Genomic DNA, 19,637 nt, shown 5'->3' on the forward strand with positions numbered 1-19,637 from the left:
GAGAGTCCTGGAGCACCTGAAAGACTAACAAAATTTGTGGCAGGGGAGGACCTTTCGTGGGTCACTGCATGAGCCACAATTTTTGTTAGTTTTTCAGATGCTCCAGGACTCTCGCTCTTTCCTACTGCTACTGACAGACTAAAACGGTGACCCGTCTTGATCTATTTCAGAGAGAAGTTAGGGGCTGCTTCCGGGGGGAGGAGGGAAAGCTGTGGTCCACGCACAGAATTTAGAGGGGATGCAGCCCTTCATAGGCCACAAGGAGAGTCTACATTTTCCTTCAGGAATTGCAAAAAAAAAAAAACGCTTCAGAGAAAGGTATGTACAAAAATAATTTAGTACTCAGTAATATGGTAAGGGTGCAATTGCTGCATTAGTGACTTTGCAGTTCTGCACTTTTAATACAACAAAAGCACACCATTGCTCCGTAGTCAGGACTAGCAAACCCACCTGGGAAAGCTGAAAAAAACGGTCAATTTCCAAGCACCCCAGAATTCACCATTCTGGTAGCCTGAACTCCATAGCAGTCGTGCACACCACCTCGGCCAGATTTTGGCTCTTCCCAACCTTCCCCTCTTACAGTTTTCAAGTCGGCCAGATGGCTATGCAGTGAGCCACCAGCATCGTGCCTCAGGTGCAGACCCAACAGGAAAAAATCCCAGTGTCCCTTCTTGCCAGAGTCAACAGCACCGGGGTCCTCCAACCGGGAAGCCTTTGCCCTGTCAGTGCTGCCTGTTGTGCACGCAGAGTCCTGCTCCTTCGGGAGCCTTTTTTGCCGCTGGCGGCTTGAGCGTTTGGAACCTGCACTCTCCGGGGGGCATCTTGGAACCCTGCTGAAACCACAGGTGCAGGTAGCCGTTGTAGAAGTCGGTGGCCGTCAGTTTCTTCTTCAGGATGAGGGCTCTGACGCCGACCCAGCCTTCCTGGAAGGGGAAACAGGGCATAGATGGTAGCTCTGGGAAGCACATCCAACAGTCTTATGAGCATGCCGCACAGGCGAGGAATCGAGCAGAGTTCATCCCCTTGCTGTTTTCGATTCCACCTTTAAGCCAAGGTTTCCAGCCCAGGCTTGCAGACAGAGACACGTATGACAAAATCTTAGAAACTGGGAGGTAGGCATACAGGGATATTAGTGGTTGGAAGGAGTATACAATGATTTGGTTCTCTTTACAGATAGCAGAAGAAGAAGAAGAGGAGATTGGGTTTATACCCTGCCCTTCGCTACCCGAAGGAGTCTCAGAGCGGCTTACAAACTCCTTTCCCATCTTCTCCCCACAACAGACACCCTGTGAGCAAAGCTCCCTCTAAGCTGTGGAAAAATTCTACTTTGTGAGCTACTCGCATTAATGTTGTGAGCAAGCAATTTGGCTAGTACATAAATTAGTTTGCTCTGGAGCCCTCCTTCCTGAGCTAACGCAAACATGTGTGAGCCAGTGTCAGGTTCCACAGCTAGCAACAGAGTACACGCTTATCAGAAAGGTTATACTTTATTGCAGAGCTATAGAGGCAGTAACATAGTCACTGTTAAGAATGGCGACGTTCCTACAAGCATAATGGGATATAGGGCATTCGTATGCACCCCCCCTTCCACAAGCCAATTAGCCAGACTCCTGCGCATGGGAGAAAGGTCCCCAGGCTGTTAAGAGGCCGCAGCTGGGAACCGAAAGCGCTCCCACGGTTCCTGGCATCCCAGACCCTACACCAGCAACCTGCAAGTAAAGTAAAGAAGCAGCATCTGGCCCACAGAGGAAGAGAATTAATCCCCCCCCCCATCATGGCAGCATAGCTGACAGCCAGAGGCTAAAAAAACTGTGAGCGAGCTCACACTAACTCACCTTAGAGAGAACACTGCCTGTGAGGTAGGTGGGGCTGAGAGAGCTCTTTCGAGGAGTGCTCGTGAGAGAACAGCTCTGAGAGAACTTGTGACTGACCCAAGGTCACCCCAGCAGCTGCATGTGGAGGAGTGGGGAATCAAACCCGGTTCTCCCAGATGAGAGTCGGCACTCTTAACCACTGCACCAAACTGGCTCTCAACTAACATGTGCAAATAAGCAGCTTCAATCCCAGCCATTTCCTTAATCACTCTCAGTAAAAACTGGAACAGCGAAGGAGGAAAAAGACCCCAAACCTACCTTGCAACGAACCATCAATGTCTGTGACTGCTTATGGTAGACCACTGATCCGGGGCTTGATCCAGGTTCCGTTGCCGACCTCCCTGAATGCAAAAGATATGTACGTATTCCACACATTGCTTTTCTGTAACAGGCAAAGCTGTTCCCACCAATGTTCCCTCTAAGCTGTGGAGTCTTGTGAGCAACAATTCTACTTGGTGAGCTCCTGGCATTAAAGCTGTGAGCGAGCGATTTGGCTGCTGCATAAATTAGTCTGCTCTGGAGCCATCCTTCTTGAGCTAAGACAAAAATGTGTGAGCCGGGGGCTAAAAAACTGTGAGCTAGCTCGCGCTAACTCAGCTTAGAGGGAACACTGGTTCCCACCTGCCTCCAATTTAGCCACCGAAAGCCATCCCAAATGAGAAGATCTTCCAGTCCAGGAACGTCTTGGAGACCAACAAGATCCACATCCAGCTGTTCTACGGCAGACCCACATGGCCGCCCTCTGAAAAGATCTTGCCAGGCTTCCAAAAGGTCGCGGAGGTTTGGGCCAGCTCTCAAAGCACGTAGCTTCGTTACACGACTGGCACCGAGGATCACTCCCTGCGGCATCCAAATGTCTTACAGAGGGCAAACCCAAGAGGGCATGACATTTTAAATTACGTTTTAGATTTACTTATGGCTCATATGTTAACGGAGTCCAGGTCTTCTACGTGGCTTTGTCATATAGAAAAAAAAAATCAATTCAGTTGGGCTTAACATTGGAGTCAGCCTTTAGACTGATCAGGCAAAGACTGGTTGACATTGAGAGGCAGGTTCTTGAAAGCCGTGCAAAAAGTAGATGCTCACCCCTCAATTTGGGGCCTTTACCTTCTGGGCATAAGGCTGAATATCTAACTTGTTTAACGAACCCGGGGCAACGCAGAGCATATATGTTACCCAGGTTTAATGTGTTGCCGTCAGCAGTATTATATGGGAGAGTCCAAAAAATCCCATTCGACAGTAGATTGTGCTCCTGCAGTAAGCAAGAGATAGAAACTCTTGAACATGTGTTTCTTTCACGTACTTTCTACATGGACCTGCGCCTTACATTCACCGAGCCATGCTTGAGAAAGTATTCAGGGAAACCTGATAAATGTAAGATTTACTTTTTGCTGACAACCCAGAATCACATAATAATCGAAAGTGTTGCAGAAGCAAGGAAGCATTCAAGGAAGCATTCAGTATTCCTAGCAAATTGAGTCTTATGTTCTGTATGTTATGCCAATAAAGGTCGATTGATTGATTGAGATTTACTTTGTTGTGTTGGGTCTTAGGTGTCACAACAGGACACAACTAAGCCTACTGTTTCCTGAGTATACCTGCTGGATCCCTTGCTGGTCGTTAAAGACGCTTCCAACACATCAAAAGCATTGGCCCGGGTTGTGCTGAAAGCCAGCAGAGGGCCAACTCAAGAAAAAACCCTCTTGGAAGCATCAAGGGCAGGCAAAGGACAAACAGCCCTTTCATTTTACATAAGCTCCTCCAATGTTTTGCTTAGCCACCGGCTGCGCGACATTTTAGGCTTGGGAACGATAAAAAGTTCAGGATACACCACCTACGAAGATGCAATGGTATAATAAAATATGGGAGACGTATGTAATGTGTAGAACAACAAGCAATTCCTTCTTTGAGGGAAATGTTATAAATATATGGAAAGCTAGTCAGGAAGAGGGGTGGAATATGGTGATAGAATATCGCAAGTGAAATAATGTTATCCCAAATAGGAAGGACTGGGGTCGTTTCCTGCAGAAGCACACAGGAGCGGAGCTCTGGCAGTAAAGAGCCCAGCGAGCGGGCACATGCAATAAGTCCCACTCCTTGCTCCTAGAAGCCCTCAGTCAGAGCAAGAAGCGGCCAGGTAAGCTGCAGAGCCCGCCCCCCCAGCCCCCCAGTCCAGGGGCACCTTTAAGACCAGGTTTTATTCAGGTACAAACTCTCCCTCCTCTGCGAGGACAGATCTGCACGTCCCCCCCCCCAATAGCTAGCAATCCAAAAGAGTCCAGTGGAGCCTGAGCGGTGGGTGTTGCCTTCTGACACACTTCCGGTGATGTCAGGGGGTGTGGCATATGCAAATAAGTTATGCTAATGAGTTATGCTAATGAGCTCCTGCACCTCTTTTTCTACGAAATGACCCCTGTATTAGAGTATTGGATATGTTGTATATTTTGTTCTGGTTAATCAATAAAATAATTTTAAAAAGAAGTTCAGGCAGATACCAGGAAGGCCAGCGTCCACGTCCACTAAATCCAACAACTTGACAACGGTGCCCATCCACAGGGTCTGTAGAGGCATCTGAAAAAGAGGCACATGGACACGTGAAGATGCCTGAACCGGAGTCAGAGCACCCGTCTGTCAAGGTTGATGCTGTCGACTTTGATCGGCAGCAGTGCTCCAGGGTCTGAAGCGGAAGTCTTTTCTGGAGTGGTGGCACAGAGGATTTATCCTCTGGTTAACTGTCAGCTAAGCTGCCATGAGTTGGGAGAGACGTTCTAATTGCTTTGCATTCCTTCCCATGCGCTTAATTGCTTCACAGCTGCAACACTTATCTGTAAAGTGTTACTGGAGGAGTTGTGGTGTCTACCTTCTGTGGGATCATTCTAGTTCCCAGCTTCGCTACCGTTAGAGACTCTCGCCATCTCCCTCGCCTGGGAGCCCATCTAATTGGGTATTGCTAGGGGGGGTGCATACGAATGCCCTATACCCTATTATGTGCATAGGTGGTCCACCATTCCTAACAGTGTTCGTGTTATTGCATCTATGGGTTTTCAATAAAAGTAAAACCTTCCTAGAAGCGTGTACTTCGTTGTTTTGCTGTGGATCCTGACATTAACATCTGAACTGAACAGAGTTGCTGTCAGTTCTAGCCCGCGCTGGTGTGAGCTAACAGCCTTGTCCCCAGCTCGCCGTCCACCCAGCGGTTCGAAAGCTTCGGCGAATAGATAAAATGGGTACCACTCCTTAGAGAAGGTGGGCACAGTAAACCCCCATAGGGGAGGTGTTAGCCGGCGAATGGAATGTCCAGCTCGGAAGCTCGGAAGCCTGGAAAAAAGACCTCTTCGGCATCAAGAAGCCTGTAATGGGCCAATCCGACCAGGCGGTGGCAGTGCGGCGCTACAACTCAAAGCAGCCCAGAAAGAACTAACGTCATCAAGCCAAGCCGAAATGAATGCCGCCCGGAAGCCTACAGCTGAACAAAATCCCCGTCGGCTGCAAACGTGTGCGATTTAAAGAATTATATGTTGTCCTCCCTTACCCCTATCATTGTTAGCCCCTTGTGAAAACCTATGTAAATCGCTCAGACCCAGCAGCTCTGCAGGATTGAGCGATCAATACATCGGAAGTTGTTGTTGTTGTTGATTATTATTATTATTATTATATCACCTGCCACCTGATCTTTTTAACGGTAGATGCCAACAGTGGGAGGGCTTCTGGTGTCCCGGCCCCACTGCTGGACCTCCTGACGGCCCCTGGTTGCCAGGCTGGCCTCACCGCATGTCTTTGCCAGGCTGGCCTCACCGTTGCTCCCAAGGCGCGATGCATCCGCAGGATTTGCTCGGAGGTTTGTTCTTCCCACTGGATGTAGCTCATCGAAACAGTGACTTTGGGAGCTTTCAAAATAAAAGCAAGAGACGTCAGACCATCACAGTTTGGCGCCTGCATCTCTAAGCATACCCACCAGCTTTGTTTTAAATTGAGCCTGTCGCTCAACACGATTGTGTTATCAGTATTCATTCACTGAAATGCACTGCCGATGAGACAGTGATTACAAAATGGGGTTCTCTCAACACCCTCCTCTTCCCAACATACATGCTCTAGGGCATGGGTGTCAAATATTAAGGCCCAGGGGCTGGAACCGGCCCGTCCAGGGCTCTTATGAGGCCCACAAGCCAGTTTGGTGTAGTGGTTAAGTGCACGGACTCTAATCTGGGAGAACCGGGTTTGATTCCCCACTCCTCCACTTGCACCTGGCTGGATGACCTTGGGCAAGCCGTAGTTCTGGCACAGCTGTTCTTGAAAAAGGAGCAGTTCTGGAAAGAGCTCCCTCAGCCCCACCTACCTCACAAGGTGCCTGTTGTGGGGAGGGGAGGGGAAGGGAAAGGAGTTTGTAAGCCGCTCTGAGACTCCTTTGGGGAGTGGAGGGTGGGGTATAAATCCAATCTCTTCTTCTTCTTCTAGTGCAAAGAAGGGAATAGGAGACTACTCGGGGGGGGGGACTGGGCGGAGCAACTCCAATTGTGGCTTCAGCATGGCAGAACAACCTTGTCTGCGGCAGTCGAGCAGCGTGGAAGCGTCTGCCCAGTGCTGCACCGCTGGCTCTTCAGTCCACCCATGTGGGTTTTCCTTTGCACCCCCCTCCCAGCTCATGGGGCTTTGCAGTGAGAATATACTGACTTGGAGCTTACTAGCTGCTGCCTTTTATGCAGTTTCTATCTCTGGTATCTGGCGTTATGCTTTATGGCACGCATGGCCCGGCCTGACAAAGTGGCATTCAGCAATGCCACCAATTTTGCTAGTCTTTAGGGTGCTCCTGGGCTCTTGCTCTTTTCTACAGGAAGAAGAAGAAGAAGAAGAAGAGGAAGAGGAGGAGGAGGAGGAGGAGGAAGAAGAGGAGGAGGAGATTGGATTTATACCCCACCCTTCACTTGGAGTCTCAGAGCGGCTTACAAACTCATTCCCCTTCCCCCTCCCCGCAACAGACACCCCGTGAGGTTCGTGGGGCGGAGAGAACTCTGACACAAACTGCTCTTTTTCAAGGACAGCTGTGCCAGAGTTTGTGACTGACCCAAGGTCACATCAGCAGGTGCAAGTGGAGGAGTGGGGAATCAAACCCGGTTCTCCCAGATTAGAGTCCGCGCACTTAACCACGACACCAAACTGGCTCAACCAGTTCTATCTAACGCTACGCATGAAACAGCCAGTACGTACCAAGCGTCGCTCCTTCCTTTGGCTGTTCTTTCTTGTTCCGTAAGTATTCTGGTAAATTTTGAAGGACTGCAATGAGCTGTGAGGAAAAGGCCCCCCTGATATATTACTTTCTATAAAGAAGCAAACCTCATGTATGTATGTATTTATTTATTTATTTCGATTTATATCCCGCCTTGCCTGCGTAGGCAGGCTCAAGGTGGTGTACAACAGGTTAAAATACAATAGAACACAGATGCAACAGTGCAATACGATAAAATTTCAGAAACAAACGATATACATAAAGTACTGTTAAGTGCAGATGGCGATTGGTGTAAGGTGGTCTGATGTAGCTAGGCCAGTATCCAAAGTTGTTCTTAATGCCAGTAACATGAGGGCCATGACAGTTCAGTTTTTAATAGCTCATTCATCAATGGCGGCTCCTAATTGAAGGCCTGGTGGAAGAACTCCGTTTTACAGGCCCTGCGGAACTGTAGAAGGTCCCGCAGGGCCCTGATGTCTTCCGGGAGCTCATTCCACCAGTGCGGAGCCGCCACTGAAAAGGCCCTGTTTCTGGTGACGGCCAATCTGGCCCAGGGAGAGTCAGGCAGTTTTGCAACTCTGACCTCAGTACTCTCTGGGGGATATATGAGGAAAGGCAGTCCCTCAGGTAGGCAGGCCCCCCTGACCATGTACAGCAGTATCTCCCACCCCCGTTTATATCTTTTGTTTTTTTCCCCTCTCTGTAATGTCTTACGATAATCTGGAGACTGTTTTTTATTCTGTATGCTGTCTGATGGGTCTTTGACTGTAATAAACTGATTGATTGATTGATATATCTTTTGATCAGCCAGCAACTAGATGCCCAGGGGCTTCCAGCTCTTGGCTCAGTGACATGTAAGCACTCTGGAAGGGTTCTCCCAGCAAAGAAATTCCAGAAACACCACAAGAAAAAATGGGGAGAACACCCCCACGTCCACAAAGCACCCACAGGCCAGAAATGGGAGGGAACCACGAACATTGCCACTTGGTTCTAATTAATTAATTATATTGTCTGATTATGGTTTTATGGCTCTTACTGCTTTTAATCTGCACATCGCCTAGAGCACCATGGTTGTGGGGATTACGGCGATTCATAAATATAATACATTTTTTTAAAAAACTCACCATGTTTGCACCTAGTTTCGACAACAGCGACTCCAGTTCTTTCGTTGAGCAGCGGGCCGGGACAGCGATGGTTTCCTGTTTGATAATGGGACCGACATCAAACCTCAAAATGAAACACACAAATGTTACACTCTTTTGTTTATTCAGGATCCATATATAGCTTGAAAACAGATTGTGAAAACTTAAGACAAACTATGCAGGCGACAGCAGGAAGGGAGCGAGACAAATGAATCATTGTTTACATGAAAGCAGCCCTTCAACGTCTTCGATCTCAGAGACCCTCTGTCTGTCTAAACTAGTACTGGGCAAGAGAGGCTGGCACTGTAAGGTAACTCACCTGTGCTCACCTTCACAGGGCTGACCTTTCAAGAGCCCAGTGTTTATGACTGACCTACATAGCTGCAGAACAATGAATACCTGATCTACTGCCGCAAGTAAGGTGAGCAAAAAGACGTCATAGGGAGTGTGGATCTTGTTATTCTCAGACAGTTTAAGCCGAGTAGGGCTGGCGACGTCATCCCCAGAGGTTAGGTAGCTGCCAGGTGTCAGGAGGATCAATGTTTCCTCTAAACTGAGTTAGTGTGAGCTAGCTCACAGTTTTTTAGCCTCCGGCTCACACATTTTTGTCTTAGCTCAGAAAGGATGGCTCCAAAGCAAACTGATTTATCAGTAACCAAATCGCTCGCTCACAACTTTAATGCCAGTCGCTCACAAAGTTGAATTTTTGCTCACAAGACTTCACAGTTTAGAGGGAACACTGGTCAGGACTTCTGGCAGGACCTGCTGCTGTTGACCCCGCCCACACACATCTTATTTGCTAGCGCTCCACGGTGCTCCCAGCTACATGTACCGCCCAGTGACTGGGGGCTGCAGGCAGCAGTGTGCCTAGGCAGTGGGAGAGTTCACTAGAGGGCTGGGGGATGACATACAGGCAGGTGGGAGGCATGCAGGTCAGTGAGAGGGAAAGAGGGCATACGTGAGGGCCTGCTAGCGGACAGAAGGGGGGCCTGGGAACTCTGCCGAGGGACCCTTGAAACCTGCAACCGGCCCTGAAACAGAGGATAGCTCTTTGCTTCAGAAGCAAGTCAAACTGCTCAGTACATCCTGGTTCTCATTATTACTCCACTGCTGGATAGAATTCCTGGCTGCACAAACAAAAGCCAGGCCTGGCTGCCTTTTATCTGATAAAAATCCTAAGATCACTTATCAAGCAGCTAGATTCTATGTACTGATACTAAGGCCACGGAAACGGTATTTTAATTAGGTTCTCGGTTTTAATCTTTCATGTTGTGCGTTCTCTATTCTGTACAATTTTTTTTTTTATTATAACTATATGTATATGTCTGGGTCTAGTGACCGTAATAAAGTTCTGAATTCATCTTGGTTCTCAAACCTTTCTTTTTTTTTTTTGAAGTGGACACGATTCTCACTCTTCACCTCACTCCACCGCACGACGACAAAGAAAACAAACACACTCCAAGACTCTCACATCAATACTGGGGGGGCGATATGTATGTCTTATTTTCCATTTCCAGTACTTGATATAACGTATGGGTGAGCGGTGGCACAGGGGATTTATCCTCTGGTTACAAGTAACATCTGAGCTGAACAGGACTGCTGTCAGTACTAGCCCCGCGCTGGTGTGAGCTACCGGCCTTGTCCCCAGCTTGCCATCCACCCAGCGGTTCGAAAGCTTCAGCAAATAGATAAAATGGGTACCACTCCTTAGAGAGGGTGGGCACACCAAACCCCCCCCCCCCCCGGGGGGGGGGGGTTGGCGGGTTCGGCTCGCAAGATCGAAAAGCCTAGAAGATCTCTTCGGCACCAAGAAGCCTATAATGGGCCGTTCCAGCCTGACGGTGGCAGTATGGAACTGCGACCCAAAGAGTCCTGGAGAGGAAGAGTTGACGGCATCCAGCCAAGCCAAGCCGAGTGGGGGAAAATGCCGTCCGGATCACGTCTGAGTTGCAGCTGAACTAATCCCCGTCGGCTGCAAGACGTGTACTATGTAAAGATTATATGTGTTGTCCTCCCTTACCCCTATAAAGCATTGTTAGTCCCTTGTGAAATGAGTAACTGTAAATCGCTCAGAGCCAGCAGCTCTGCAAGGATTGAGCAATCGAAAGATTATTATCATTAACGTTCTTGAGCAACAGGCTATATTTCACCATCGTGTTGCACACCCACCAAACCCAAATTTGCCTCTACTGGCTCACCCACCTCCACCCTCTTGGGCCCGTGCCCCACCAAAGAGAAAATTATGAGCCACTTTTGCATCTGTGACAGTGAGAGAACCACAGGCTTTGATGGCTGTTAAAGGACAAAATCGCCTCGCCACCGCTTGCAGCCCCTTCGCAAGGCATTTCGAAATGTCAGCTGCGACTTCCTAAAAATGTGGGTACTTCTCTGAAGGCATGCCAATTTTTTTAACAGAGCACAACACAATCAACAAAGCTCAATGCAATCTGAAGTGCCAGGGAAAGAAAACTAACAACGATGAGAGGTTCTGCGCTTTGGAATGAAAGAGCTGCTATACCTTTTAGGCCTGAGCTGCATGATTGTCACCCCAGTGACTGTATCGCCATGGAGCACCGTGTGGATTACTGGCGCAGGGCCGCGCCACCGTGGAAGGCAGCTGGGATGGACGTTCAGCATGCCACTGAATCAGAACATTTGGAAATTAGAATAGGACCAGTAACTCTGCAACATACACAAGTGGGTGTTAACCATTACTTAAAAAAACACCTTAAAATTCTGTATAGATGCCAAAACAAAGCGTTTAAGAAGTAAAAATTAGACTATTAATTCCACCACCACCACCACCCCCAAAAAAAACCACAGTAGGAAGTGAAGGAACAAAAGATACTGAAGAAAAAGGGATAGGGGAAGAATGCTCACACACGAGAAAAAATGTTTTTAAGTGACTTTAAAACATTATCATTTGGAATACGTAATTCAGAGCCCATGTGCTTTTCAAACAACTGTTAAGAGACCCCAATTTTCTCCAGTTCATTTATTTAATTTGAACCTTGCCTGTTTCCTACATATGTATCCTGCTCCGTCACCCTTACACTTCACATCACAAGCAACACAAACCTTAGGTCTCAGATTTATGAAATCAAGATGTTTAGACATGACGTGTTTCCTGGCCAGGGTGGGCATGGCAGCAGCTGTCGGACCCCCCAAGGGGGCTGACTCCTGAATGTCAGAGCATAAAGCCCTAGCACAGATCCCTGACGGTGTGTGTGGATGACTGGAAGTTCATGCCCACGTGAGCACAATTCCAAGCCCTGCCAATGCACACCACCTACGCTTGAACGAGGGGAGGGAGGGAAGCAGCCAAGTATATTTGTGCTGGTGAAGTTATCAACAGAAGGGAGGATAATGCACAGCTATGGTGGGGCATTTCGGGGCTCCACCCCCTCCGATGTGAGGAATGTCCCACAACACCTACCGCTCCTCTCCCCCTCACCTCACCGCTCCCATGACATTAAAAGGGCCCTCCAGCTGATCGGCAGAGCACGTGGCCTGCCGGTCAGCTGGAGGGCCTTTAAAATCTTGCAGCCACCTCTCTTCCTCCCCTCCTCCAAGACTTAAAGGCCCCTCCAGCTAATCAGTGGGCCCCTTAAATCCTGCAGGAGGTGAGGGAGAGGGGCGGCTGCTTGGTTGCACGCCTTCCCTGAACTCCAAGTAGTGCCCTCCCCCGCTGCCCCACAAAATTTCCCCATGGCCCACCAAGCCAAAATTTCTGGCTATGGGGCTGATAATGCATGTGCCCACATTCGCACATAAACCAAGGCACAGACAAGGCCGTTTTGCCCAGAGTTCCGACATCACTGGAAACTAGCCCCTGAAAAACTGTATCCGATTCTATTTGAGTCAGGCTTACAGATCTGCCAACCCAGCAGTTCGAAAGCAAGAAATTGCAAGTAGATAAATAGGTACCACTTCAGTGGGAAGGGAACAGCGTTCCGTGCGCCTTGGGGTTTAGTCATGCCGGCCACATGACCACGGAAACGTCTTCGGACAGCGCTGGCTCTTCGGCTCTGAAACGGAGATGAGCACCGCAACCCTAGAGTCGGATTCGACTGGCTTTCGAGCAAGGGAACCTTTACCTTTACTTACGGTTCACACCTATGCATATTTTCTCGGAAGAAGGTCCTACCGAGTTTAACGAGACCTACTCCCAATTAAAAATGTGCAAAGGGCTGGTTGCCCTGGCCATGCTTAACAAAAGTGGTTCAAAATGGCTTTGGCACAAACCAGGGAGACGATAGTAAGGCCACAGAGACAGAAAAAGACAACACAACCACATACGGTCTAAACTTCCAGTAAAAACTTGAGGCGGCTATTATCCGTAACCTGCGGAACTGCAGGAGACAGGAACAATGTGGAAATCCACCCCTCCCCATCCTGTCCCAGTATCCATGAACTCTCCAGCCCTTGAAAAGGCCTATTTCCTTTTTAACTGACTCTAAACTGCACTCAGCCCTGATCGGGAGAGCCCAGGCAAGCCCGATCTCATCAGATTTCGGAAGTTGAGCAGAGTCAGCCCTGGCTAGTATTTGGACGGGAGACCTCCACGGAATACCAGGGTTGCTACACAGAGGCAGGCAATGCCGAACCACCTCTGAACGTTCTCTTGCCTTGAAAATCCCACAGGATCATCACCGTGCAGGGCTCTTTTTGTAGAAAAAGCCCAGCAGGAACTCATTAGCATAATAGGTCCCACCCAACAGCAGGAGCTCATTAGCATATTGGGCCACACCCCTGACAGCACAGCTCATTAGCCTATTAGGCTGCACCCCCATGTTACCAGAAGTGTGGTTATCCAGCCACACCCACCTTTCCCTTCTTATTCTGTTTACCTTGTTTGTTGTCAAACCCCAGGGCCTTTTTTTGTAGCAGGGACTCCTTTGCATGTCAGGCCACACACCCCTGATGCAGCCAATCCTAATGAGTTTCTGCTGTTGGGCGTGGCCTATTATGCTAATGAGTTCCTGATGGGCATGGCCAACTCGGGAGCCAGCCGGAACTCTGTTCCTGTGCGTTCCTGCCCAAACATAGCCCTGACCGTAAGTCACCTGTGACTTGTTGGCCCTTTCCCCCACCACCACTACCACCAAACTGCGCTCAACATTCCACACCTCCCACAGCATGTTCAGTCTTCATCAGGTCATTCCCCACACTCTGCTTCGGTTACATTTGCAGACTCTCATCCTTCTCGGTGTCCCTGGGGAGCACAAGCCTGCTCGGTGGGAGGCCTGTTTTTGCTGCCTTTGAGCCACCCAGTTTACAAACATCTCTATGGCTGCAGAGTGGAGTGGCTCTGGGCTAGAGATGTAAAATTTCCAGAAATTTCGAAGCTCGGGAAAAAAAAACGTTCCCCCCCCCGTTTTTTTCGGGGGGAAACGGAAACTTAAGGAAAAAATTGAAAAAAAATGCCACATTAGCCTTTCTTTTGTCTTTTCTAGTTTGAAAGTCATTCTGTTACTTTAAGAACATAAAATATGACTATGGACATTCTTATTTGGCTTGAAATGATCACAACTAGCATATGAAATATATAGTGTATCCAAACAATTATTACAGAACACCCACCCACATGCAAAAACAAAACTGAAACTTTTTAATTTTCTTCTGACCATCGCACCTCCTACAGGAAGAAATGCATCTTGTTCTTGCATTGGAGAGTTCAGTTTGTAACCTAGGACTTGCTTGTCCTCAGTGGACAGAAATTACATCAATCTGATACCATATATATATATATTTTAGAAATGATTTGGAAAATATTTGAACACCTGGTCTTAAAATATTTTATTCATCATGTTAAAATAAAATGTTCCATAATCAATTTTTTTCTTTTCTTTTTTTTCAATTTTTCGGGAAAAAACAAAAAGGCTTCAGGAAAAAAACGGAAAAAAACTGGTTTTGTTCCAGGCCTTCACATCTCTACTCTGGGCTTTGGTATCTCTCTTGGCCCTCGATCATTTGCCTTGGAAGTCAGAGCAGAAAACCAGCTGAATTTTAGACCTGAAGCGTCAATAAGAAGTGCACAGGGACTGTCTCTCCTTGGGCAATGCCTCATACTGGCTCTGGGTTATTGCGTGTAAACTATCAAGTCTGACAAAGATCTGCTGCAGGTACCAAAGCCTTTCACACCTTTAGAATTAGAGGAACACAATGCTGTATATTCCCCCCCACCATCAGTTTAGTAAGCTAGTGCAGATATTAGCGGTTCTCAGGGTCCCAGGCTTACTATGGGAATTTCAGGATGATGTCCTCGCTCAGCAGACGCCCAAAGGATGCCACCACACCGACATCAAAGTGCTCACAAGGCCCGATATCTGGCCAGAGGTGGACGGGGAGCAGAAACTGATCCGCATAGTTCTTGACAGCATGGCCCTTTGGCAGCTGAGATGGTAAGGTCACCACCTCCAGGCGATCTACAAGCGGATCCGGTCCCGGCTCCCTGCAACACGAGGAGATAAAAAGGATTCCTGAGAAAGGGCTTGAAGGCCCTCCCTAGTTACCATCACCCCAATACCCACACAACTGCCCGTGCCTCTCCAATTCCTCCTCTGTATCTACAGAATGGACTCTCCCTTCCAGTTTGGTGCCGTGGTTAAGTGCGCAGACTCTAATCTGGGAGAACCGGGTTTTATTCCCCACTCCTCCACTCGCACCTGCTGGATGACCTTGGGCAAGCCATAGTTCTGATAAGAGCTGTTCTTGAAAAAGAGCAGTTTCTGTCAAGAGCTCTCTCAGCCCTGCCTGCCTCACAGGGTGTCTGTTGTGGGGAGGGGGAGGGAAAGGAGTTTGTAAGCTGCTCTGAGACTCCTTTGGGTAGTGAAGGGCAGGGTATAAATCCAATATCTTCTTCTGCTTGTTATCTGTCCCCCTTGTAGGACAGTGCCCTGTGTTTTCACAGGATTGTGATGTACTGGTCAGACTAGAACCTGGGAGGTGCACGTGCAAGCCCTCAATCTGCCATGGAAGCTCACTAGGTAGCCTTAGGCCAGTCATTCTCTCTCTCAGCTTTAACCTGCCTCACAGGGTTGTTGTGAGAACTGGGGGTGGGAAGGATGACATGGTAAGGTGCTCTAGGTCCCCAATGGGAAGACGTGCAGCATATAAATATCTAAATAAGTACAGTTCATACACGTCTCTGTCACATACCGTAGACTACATGACTGTTTTAAAGAATTCCCCAAATGTATAATGCATTTCCACTAGGACCAACCTGTATCACAAAATAGCAAGGAAGTTTTTTTAGTTCCCCCAAACTGTTTGGAACCAAGAACAAAGGAAGGGCTGCATGGTGTATATGCAAGACAGATGTTTTAGGGCACAGTAGAAAAGCCGCTGGTGTGCCCTTTGTAGCTTTCAAATGGTACACAGACAGGGAAAGCTACATTTGGTCTAAGGTCAGTGAGACATTCCCTTTTGCTTGCAAGTCAGGAATAGGGGTCCTGCTCATAGGTTCACACTGTGGAGATGGGTGTGTTCAAAACAACATTCATTTATTAGCGAGGAGATGCAGGGATGGGAGCCAGAGGCTTCAGGACAAGGGAGCTCATGAAGCCTACAACTCTAACAAACAGAACCCAGCAGGGATTCCACCCCATGAGACTAAACCAACACAAGCAAATATCAGGGAGGAGAAAAAGACTGTTCACTGTAATGTATACTATCAACACGCCACAGCCAGCCTCATCGCCTTGGAAGTGGCTCTCCGGGTGTCTTTCATACCATTTCCCACCTCATTTTTTTTAAACTGGGGCTTCCAGACACTAAAGTTGGGGCTCTCAGCATACAAGGCAGATGCTCAACCACTGAGCCACAGCCCTTCCTTTGACTCCTAATGTGCTCCAATGGTGCAAAAGAGGTCCCAAGGGTCACCCCTCAGGCACAAAAGCCACACAAAGCATTTGCATGCATTTATCTACTTATAAGGCAGCTGCAGAGGCTCAAGTGGTTAAGACGCTGAACTGCAGGCTGTGGAAGGTCGGTAGTTCAGCAGTTCGAGACACGAGTGTGCTGCATGACGGACACGAGTGTGCTGCATAACGGAGTGAGCTCCCGTCTCTGGTTCCAGCTCCTGCCAACCTAGCAGTTCGAAAGCAAGAAATTGCAAGTAGCTAAATAGGTACCAATTCGGTGGGAAGGTAACAGCGTTCCGTGCGCCTTGGTATTTAGTCATGCCGGCCACATGACCACGGAAAGGTCTGCAGACAGCGCTGGCTCTTCGGCCTGGAAACGGAGATGAGCACCGCAACCCTAGAGTCGTTCTCAACTGGCTTTCGAGCAAGGGAAACCTTTACCTTACTATCTACTTATATCCCACTTTCCTGCTCAGTCAGGCTCAAAGCAGTTTAAAACATCATTCTGCTCTCCTCCACTTCATCCTCAAACAGCCCAGGTAGGCTAGGCTGAGAGTGCATGGTTGGCCCAAGGTCACTCAGCAAAACCAGACCCTGGTTCTCCCAGAATCCTAGACCGACTGGCGCTGGAGGACCACCTGCCCATGGCGAAGCGTCTCGGTGTTAAGGCTACAGTTGCCCACCAGCTCTGGGGTGTGAAATACCTGGAGACCAGTGTTCCCTCTAAGCTGAGTGATTGTGAGCTAGCTCACAGTTTTTTAGCCTCTAGTTCAGACATTTTTGCCTTAGCTCAGGGAGGAGGGCTCCAGAGCAAACTAATTTATGCAGAAGCCAAATCGCTTGCTCACAACTTTAATGCCAGGGGCTCACGAAGTAGAATTTTTGCTCACAAGACTCCACAGCTTAGAGGGAACATTGGATGAGACTGGGGAGGTGGAGCCTGGGCAGGGCGGGATTTGGGGAGAAGGCCACAGAGGCCAACCTCCAAAGCAGCCCTTTTCTCCAAGGCGACTGATCTCGTCAACTGTCACCGCAGGGTCTCCAGCTGCCACCTGGAGGTTGGCAACCCTGGTTGAGGACACAAAAATAAAGAATAGGAAGAGCCAGAATTTTCTGGCCCCCGTTGAGATCCCTTCTCCTCCCCTTTCACTCTCTTATCTCCCCCCCCCCATATCAATTTGCATCCACCTCAGCTTCACGTTCCCCTCTGACCCCTGGGGCCCCACTTCCGCCCCGTCACCTGACCTCTGGGGCCCCACTTCCGCCCCGTCACCTGACCTCTGGGGTCCCACTTCCGCCCCGTCACCTGACCTCTGGGGTCCCGCATCCGCCCCCCTCCCCCACCGAGGGACCCACCGGGCAGCCCGGAGCGCTCGGAGGGTCTCGGCCGCGAAGCTGTCGGTGCCGAAGAACAGGACCCTCCAGGGGGGCTTCTCCCGCCTCCTCTGGGCCTCGCCGGCGGCTACCGTCCCCCGGCCCCGCCCGCGGCTCCACCCTCCCCGCCAGACCCGCAAGATGCGGCCCCTCATCGGCCCCTCCGACCCCGGCCACCCGCCGCTTCCGGGGACCCGAGAACGCCGTCGTCGTCGCCGCCGTGACGCAAACGCCGCGCGACGCCCCCGCTCTCCGCGCCGCTTGGGCGTGGAGGCGGCGCCTGACGGAAGGTCGGGCTCGCCGCGCGGGCTTCTGGGATGGCTGCGAGGCGGTTGCCAGGGGGGCGTGGCCACAGAAGGGCGGCTGTATCCATGGCAACCGTCCTTGGCGTCCCCTGTTGGAGCGCGGCCTGCCGGGCTCCTGCTGGTCGGCTGCAGGCTCGGGACGGGAGCCCCTCTGAGGGGAAGGAGAAGCTTCCTTTTTCTGATCGGTGTTTTAAACACCGCCTGTGGTCCCGCGGTTGCTGAGAATGGCTTCCAAAGAGGGTTGCCAACCTCCAGGTAGCCCAAACAGCAGAGAAGCACCGACAGGGCCGGTCCACCCACTAGGGGAACTAGACCTTTGCCTAGGGCTGGCCGATCATGAGGGCACCGAACTGAGCCGCCCCCCCAAACCCTGCATCGCACTCTGCCGGTGGTGCTGGAGGCTTGACGGGGAGCTTGCGGCGGTGGAGGCTCGTGAGACTCACCGAGAGGGGCTGGGGGGGCGGAGGCAAGAGGCGGGGGGGGTGGTGAGCGATGGATGGCCTGCAGCCGCTGCGGGGAGGGGAAGGGAGCCAGAAGGGTGACGTGGGAACCCTGCAGAGACGCTGCACGGAAGGGAGTAAATTAAATGAAAAAGAAACCTGTGCAAAAATAACTAAAAACATTCAACAGGCAATATAATGATATAAACTTTCTCTCCCCCCCCCAGCAGTATGTAGAAGACGGTGAAAGGAAGCCACCAGCAATGGCCAAGAAAACGCGGGGCGAAAAGCTGAAACTCTTCCTGTGGAATCCAGAGACAAGGAAATGCATGGGCAGGACAGCTCAAAGCTGGGGCCAAATATTTCTCTTCTATCTAGTTTTTTACCTTTTCTTGGCCGGAATGTTTGCATGCTGTATGTATGTCTTGCTGCTGACTCTGAGCCCATACACACCTCGGTACAGGGACACAGTTTCTCCACCCGGAGTTATGATTAGACCGCACGTCGATCATCCATTTGCACACCTGGCGACTATTTCATTCAAGACACTGGAGAAAGCACCATGAAACGGGCTTGCCAGTTCAAGCGATCCATATTAAGGAATTGCTCGGGGCTGGAAGATAAGACTTTTGGCTACTCCGGGGGACGGCCGTGCATCTTGCTAAAGATGAACCGAATTATTGGCTACCGGCCTGGTTATGGGACTCCCGTGACAGTAGAGTGCAAAGTGCTGAAAGGTAGTGAGAGTGATATCCAAGCAACGGATTTCTATCCGAGCACCACATTTGATCCCATGTACTTTCCTTACTATGGCAAACTAACACACGAGAACTACACGTCCCCGCTGGTGGCCATTCAGTTTACTCTTAGAAAGAACCACTCCATCCCCATAGAATGTCGCCTGAATGGAGTAGGCATCATCAATAATGCGCATAGGGACCGGTTTTTGGGGAGAATTCAGTTCATCCTGACTGTCAATGAATAGACCAGAGAAGCACCTGCTACTGGGCATTTATTTCCCTTCTTTTTATGGCAATCAGATCCTCTCTCTTAATGGAAAATGACCATAAACAAATGACTGGAAAGTTCGGGCTTTGTTTTAGGGTACTATTTACATTTTCTTTTAAAAAGGAAAGCCCCAAAATAATATTTCATGAATTATATACTGTAGTACTAAACAAGTCATTCATCCTGCAAACAGACACACAAGTTAGGAGAGGGTGTTCTTTGTTTTTTAAAAACACGCAAGGTAGTTCAAGTAGATTTCCGTGGTTGCATAAAAATGGCATTCAATATTAAAGTCATTTTTTAAAAAACACTACATCAAAGTTCTATGGAGCCATATGTATTAATTCACCTTATTTATTTTTTTACTTAAGAGTGCTGAATTTGTTTCCCTAACGGAGGTGAACC

General features: G+C 49.4%; 1 protein-coding gene and 1 pseudogene across 1 annotated transcript; one reads left to right on the forward strand and one right to left on the reverse strand.

Annotated features, from left to right (window-relative positions):
* Positions 1-402: 402 nt before the first annotated feature.
* On the reverse strand, positions 403-17,637 carry LOC107123800 (methionyl-tRNA formyltransferase, mitochondrial-like). Its single transcript, XM_015427143.1, has 9 exons — positions 17,462-17,637; positions 14,482-14,694; positions 10,759-10,881; positions 8,223-8,325; positions 7,080-7,155; positions 5,670-5,761; positions 4,370-4,445; positions 2,133-2,215; positions 403-923 (listed from the first exon to the last, which is right to left on the reverse strand). Exons 1-9 carry the CDS (start codon positions 17,632-17,634, stop codon positions 723-725), a joined length of 1,140 nt encoding a protein of 379 aa, XP_015282629.1. The 5' UTR covers positions 17,635-17,637; the 3' UTR covers positions 403-722.
* An 850-nt stretch (positions 17,638-18,487) lies between these two features.
* LOC107123794 lies at positions 18,488-19,462 on the forward strand (annotated as a pseudogene).
* Positions 19,463-19,637: the final 175 nt, after the last annotated feature.

Source organism: Gekko japonicus, unplaced genomic scaffold (genome assembly GCF_001447785.1).
Source record: "Gekko japonicus isolate JY-2015 unplaced genomic scaffold, Gekko_japonicus_V1.1 scaffold639, whole genome shotgun sequence".
NCBI classification, from domain to species: Eukaryota; Metazoa; Chordata; class Lepidosauria; order Squamata; family Gekkonidae; genus Gekko; species Gekko japonicus.